General features: G+C 45.5%; 1 protein-coding gene across 24 annotated transcripts in view; it reads left to right on the top strand.

Moving 5' to 3' along the window:
* FBRSL1 (fibrosin like 1) overlaps positions 1 to 6,022 on the top strand; it is a 513,602-nt gene that overhangs the window by 485,531 nt on the left and 22,049 nt on the right. For all 24 annotated transcript variants that reach the window (XM_068654025.1, XM_068654043.1, XM_068654037.1 and 21 more), the window contains 2 exons: positions 336 to 732; positions 2,215 to 2,468. In XM_068654025.1, the coding sequence (XP_068510126.1) occupies positions 336 to 732; positions 2,215 to 2,468 (651 nt within the window). The remainder of the gene's footprint in view (positions 1 to 335; positions 733 to 2,214; positions 2,469 to 6,022) is intronic.

Here is a 6,022-nt window from a genome sequence, read left to right as displayed (position 1 = left end):
AATACTGCAGCAGTAACGTGAGACATGTTCACACTCCTACTGTACATAACCTTGGGACTCTGCAGAAGTCACAAAGCTGTGTGTTCTTTGTAGTGTGCATGCATGTAGTGACAGCTAGGTCTTTTACACACATGCTAAGGAGTACTGAGCAGCCAGCCAAGGGCAGTGGAAGGGCAGACACAGACACACATCCATCCTGTAAGAGCAGTGCTCCCACGATGCTCCCACGAGCTGAGACTTGACTTGGTTTGTACCAGGCATACATTCTACGCTGCGGAGAAACAAACGCAGACCTTTCAGCATATGCCTTGTGTTTTTTCTTGTTGCTCCTTAAGGTCCCACCTTGAATGACAAGCCAGAAGCGAAAGCAGCCAATGTCCCAAAGGTGTCTGGGCTAGAGCGGAGCCGGGAACTGAGCACCGACGTGCCCTTCGCCCTGCCCATCCCCAGCCCCCAGCCAGTCGCTGCCGTTGTGACTTCTACTTCCTCAGCGCCCACGTCGAGCGCCAGAGCAAGCCCGCTGTTGAAGAAGGAGCCTGTGATTTCAGCACCAGCACCACCAAGGCTCACGCCTCAGCCGCAGCCTCGGCCACAGTCACAACCTCAACCTCGGCCGCAGTCGCAGCCTCAGCTAATACCTGAGCTTCGGACCCAGCCTCCGAGTCACATCCCTCCACCTCTCAATTACCAAGTGCATCACCAGGTGGCCCACAACGGACTCAATAACATCAGGTAGGGGAAAGGGACACTCGTGTCATCTTTGTCCTACTGCGGGATAGCGCGTGTTTCAAAAGAGGTAGAGATATGGACAGGATGGGAGCCAAGGGCATTCTTGTCTGGGTAAGAGGCAGATTGTCCAGCAGCGGTGGACAGCTGCATTTGAAACGTGATGGTAAATGCTCCCTTGCTGGGAGAAAGGCATGTGGAACTGTGGGGCAAAGTTCTTTTAGGTCCAGTTTCTACTGGAGTTGAGCACTGTCTTGTCTGAGGCAGCCAGTTCTTGCCCTAGAAATTTAAGGTAGTTTGAGTTTGAACTCCCTCATTTTGTACTCAGGAAAGACTTAAGTTGCAGTGGGCTGTTTGTTCATGGCTATTCATTATTTTGTTGGTTCACCAGCATCCGAAGCAGGGTAACTATATCAGAAAATGCTGTGCCCCTTAGAACAGTATTCCCATGTAGGCTGAGAAATCTGCTTCAGTTTGACATGTTCAGACCTAGCAGGAGGCTTAGCTTTGCTAAATTGCCTCCATCCAGTAAGTAGAATGGATGAAAATGGTATGGAAAAAGAGTTTCTAGAGAGAAGAGTTTATCCAGTCAAGTGGAACCTGTGCAGTCTTTTTGCTTACACAGAAAACATGCCTCCCAGGGTAGTTAAACAAGGTTAGAAAACTGATTTAAAACATCATATTTGGCTGTGCAAGGGTCAAAATATGACAGAGGTCTGCCATTACATTTATATTTCATAGTATCTTGCATACTTAAGATCTGTCTTGGTTGTACCCTGTAAATGCTGCCATAGTATAAATGATAACTAATATTCCAAACTATTTAGGAGATCTCAGAGGTATCTACTGCAACAAACACTGCTGTTGTGGGAATTAAAATAAATAATAACGGCAGTGATTATGCCTTTCACCCCACAAAACTTCGATCACTTGCAGCAGAGTAATAATAATAAAAAAGATTTAAAATACAGAAGTGTTATGAGAGTAATATATTAACATGGAGTGTGTTTACATGCTTGTGCGGATAGAACAGCACAGTAGGCACAGCAGATAAAACTTGGTCCCCAAGTCACTCACGCTGTGTAGCTCCATCCACCCAGAGTAACAGAACTCAGAGTAAAGGCATCGTATGATCACAAGGACGCGCATGGCCCCTGCAAGGTCATCAGAGGCTAAATAAAGGTGCAAAATCCAGCTGCCTCTGGCCTTCATCATTATCTCATAGATGGCTCTGAGGATTGTAACCTGCCCGAGCACCAGAGGAAATGTCACTGCAGAGAGCCAAAGCCCAGTCCCAGTGGAGAAGTTCATTAAGATTTGTTACTCTCTCCACTGCCATTCAAAAGCAAAACAACAAAAAATGGGGGGAGATCAGTGTTATATAGTTGTGTTGTTTCTGATAGTGTATTTCTTGCACTGTTCCAGTCTCATGTTGTAACACACTTTCTGTCTCTCTCCCCCCTCTCCCCTATCTTTTTCTCTCCGCAGCCGGAGCAGCAGTGCTAGCAGTGCAACAAGCATCAGCCTCCCGAAACACCTCCCCCTCTCTCCCCAGATTCCTCCGCACCATTCCTCCGGCCCGGCCCTGCCCCTCTCCATCTCTAATCTTGCTACCTCGCACTTCTCTCTCAGATCGCAGACCCAACACCAGCACCATCCGGCCATGTTCGCCACCCCACCCACGCTGCCACCTCCACCAGCGTTACCCACCAACAGCCTCGTGATACCAGGTCACCCTGCGGGTAGGTTCCCCTCTTCTTCCAGGGCTGATCTGCCGTGCATGCACTGGAGGGTGTTGAGAGATGGGCTGGCTGGTGGGCAGGTAAAATAAAGCCATACAGACACCTCCACGGGCAGTGTGTGCTGGAACTGTGAGAGTGCTCGTGAAACAGGTAGGAGACCTGGACGGGCTTTACCAGTTGAGAGACTGTAGAAACAGAACTGTAGCTTCCTATGAGAAGTCTTCAAAATTACTTTTTCCACAAAAACTTCTTTCAGGGCATGAGCTATTGATTGTGGCATTCCAGTCATCAGATATTTTTTAAATTAGCAAAAGAGTGACGTTTAATTTGCCATTCTCCCCTTTTTTCCCCCACTCTAATGAAAACCACTGCTGCTAGAACCGACTTGGAAAAAAAAATGTTTCTAATCAACCCAGAAAGTTGTTTTAATTGAACAAGTAGGAAGCTCCCACACTTATGCCTTGCTCCAATCCTTCAAAAAGCAGCACATCCTGCTGGCAGAGCAGGATCCCGTGGCAGCACAAACTCTGTGTGTCTGTGGGTGCGTGGCCTTTCTGTATGAGGCAGACAGAGCTCAACTGACAGCCTCTGCTGTTCAACACTCACTGTCTTTGCATCCTTTTAAAAAGTTTCCTTTGTTCACCCTGGCCCCAGTTCCATTGTCACTTCTGCCCTAAATGCCCTCTTTATAGCTTACCCATTAGCCTACAGCTGTCCCTGGAAGAGACCCTGGCAGCTGGAGACTTCCCTGCAACTTTCACTTGCTGGGGCCTCCTTTTGATCTAGCATTTGATTCTGCAGCTAACTCAGCAGGGATTAAACAGGACAAGCATTTTGGAAAAAAAAAATGCACCCTTCATTTCCTATGAAGCAAGTTAAAGGAATAAGGAGAGGGCAGATTTGCTGCTGAGCTTTCTGATAGCTTTGCATCCCCTTGTTTTTTTCTTTCAGGAACTAAACAATGTGCCATTATTCTGAACTACTTCTTTAAATGAGAGAGAAATGTGAATCAGTCCAAACTGAGCTCTCGGAATGATGATAGACAAAAGTGCTGTGGGTTCCTAGCCAGAAGCAGGACCACATAGGCCAAAGCTGACGGCTTTCACAGGCCCTGGCACTATCTAGAATTTCAGCCACATTGCTGGGAAGATGTTGGCAGCACTGTGGGAGATCTATTCATTGCTTCCCCTGTTTAAGGCAAAGAACTACTGTGATGGAGACTTTGAAAGAATTGCAAAAGGAAATAGCAATGTGCTCGCTAAAAGCATGATATTGCAGTCACTGAAAGCAAGTATGTTTTCCCCATTAACTTCAGAAGGTGCAAGACCAAGTGACCTATTCACATTCAGCAGCTTGCCAGGAAACGCTAACAGTCATGCTTCTACTAAAAGGATTTCTCCTGCAATTGAAGCAGGAGAGGCCTAAGTTAGTGGAGGGAAAGGTCTGGGTGTCTAACCCTACCGACAGTGAAATGACTCTTGTCTGCATTATATGAAAAGCCTGCAAACTGGCACATCATAAAATCGATACAGAGCACTGCATAGCCAGCAGCTTCTGTTGTCATTCACATAAAAGTTTCTTAAAAGCAAACAATATTGCTGAGCAGCCTTGGAGAGCTAGGATCCAGCTGCCACTAGCAGCATGGTCCTTGTTGTGCTCTTTGAGTGCATGTGTGCTCTCAGTAAAAGCACCAGCTTAGAAAAGCCTAAAAGAGAGTATGGCCCTTTGAAGTCTCCTTTTGTTATCTTTTTATTCCTTCTACTTTGGAGGAAAAAATGTCCTTCCTTTAAAGTTGCTTTGGCACACTTGTCACTGTTACCAAGAAGAAAAGCAGAGCACCAAGTTCTTCCATTCACTGATGGTACAAATTCAGATCTCTGAATAACAAGAATGCACTTCTGGTGCCATTTCTTCCTTTGAAAACCTAAAGTTTATGCAAGTAACTTAGGAGCAACCCTCATGTGGGCTTCTGCCCTCTGTTCAAGGACACCAAGAGCGGCTCCGGTGTATGACACAGAGGAAGCGCTGGTCTTTGTGTGTTCTCTTCTGAATGCGAGGGTACCTAGCAACATTAGTGGAATTGACTTCCTTCTTCCATGCCCACCTCATGTCTGCACACTTAACTGTAGTGTTTGGGCATTCAGAGGTCTGCTCCTAGTTACATTGTACGTGGCCAGACCCATAAGACAAGGCATTGCTGGTAGGCACAAGAACTTAGTTCTAATTTAACATTGCCCAGAGTGTCTCATGGAGCTGGGTTATTACCCTACAGACCTTACTGTGGAGCAGCTACTCCTCCAAGTGCTGCACTGCTTCTCCAAACATCTTCAGGCCTTTTCTTGTCCTGACAGAGGCCAGAGTAGTGGTGCATTGCTATGGGCTGGAGCCAGCTGCAAATCTATCAGTCTGGCTTCAAGTCTCTTAAAGAAATTGGATATCAGAACACTTAAAACTGCCAGCTTGCTTTTATCTCTCCCTCCAGAAAAACATAAAGTGGATTATCTTGATGCTAACAGAAGGATTTGGTTTCTTTAAGTCATGCCAGATTTAAATGCATAAACACACACACATGAAATCATATTCATATTCTCTAAAGATGTTAGGTTTTGGTCCTAAGTGTTTTCAGCCTTTTTTTTTTTTTTTTTTGAGGGGAACCCATTATAGATTCTTTTGGTCTAGTGCCTTATTCTTTAGTATCACAAGTATATGTACTTTTTGCTCTCCATTTCTCTCCATATGTAAATATTATTATTATACAGATTGTAAAAGTACACAGTACCTGCTCTTAGCAGCACATTATTACTCAAAAAGCAAATGAATTAGGCATCCAAAATTTGCCTTCAGAAGTGACTTTCAATGAGATGAACACTTCTAAGTGGTAGCAGAGACCTTGAAATTCTAGATCAGAGTGCCTGTCTTTGAAGATCTTAACAATGTATTTGCAGAAAGTCATTTAGATATTTCTAGTGTTACTCTAAAAACTTTAAGTGAAAGAAATGCCTGTGGAATATGGAATAACACTTTAAAGTGCATGTGTTCATTTGACCCTTTATATTCAGTGCTGCAGCTTGAAAGGTAGGTTCGTGTAAGCTCAGGAGCGAGTAGGGCAGTCAGGAATGGGCGTGAGCCGTCTGCAGCTGGTGACAGTGTCACGGGTTGCTCTCAGCTTACAAAACATCCAGCATGCTGGATGCTGACCATGATTTGAAGCTCTTAGGCAAAATCACAGATGGATTTAATTGATACCACCAGGCATTTCTGGGCAAGTGGATGTTTGTTCTTATTCTCCTCAGTCACATCATTTCTAAAGTGCTGGTGTCTGCCATTACCCCAAGCTACGTTCAGATTGGGTGTAATTTGGTTCTTCCAGAGGAAGCTGCTGAGGAGATGCCACTTGTTGTGTGGTGGAACATCTTGTTCCTGCAGTCTTTGCAACCTTCTTGCAGGTCTTGAGCCAGTTCAGTGTTTCTCCCCTTCCTGCTGACTCCTCCTCCGTATTTTCTCAGAGGAGAAAAGCCCGGAGGCAAGGACCAAGCACTGACAATTACAGCCTG

This window comes from Anas acuta, chromosome 17 (assembly GCF_963932015.1).
Source record: "Anas acuta chromosome 17, bAnaAcu1.1, whole genome shotgun sequence".
NCBI lineage: Eukaryota > Metazoa > Chordata > Aves > Anseriformes > Anatidae > Anas > Anas acuta.
This window is presented reverse-complemented; position numbering and strand designations above follow the sequence as displayed.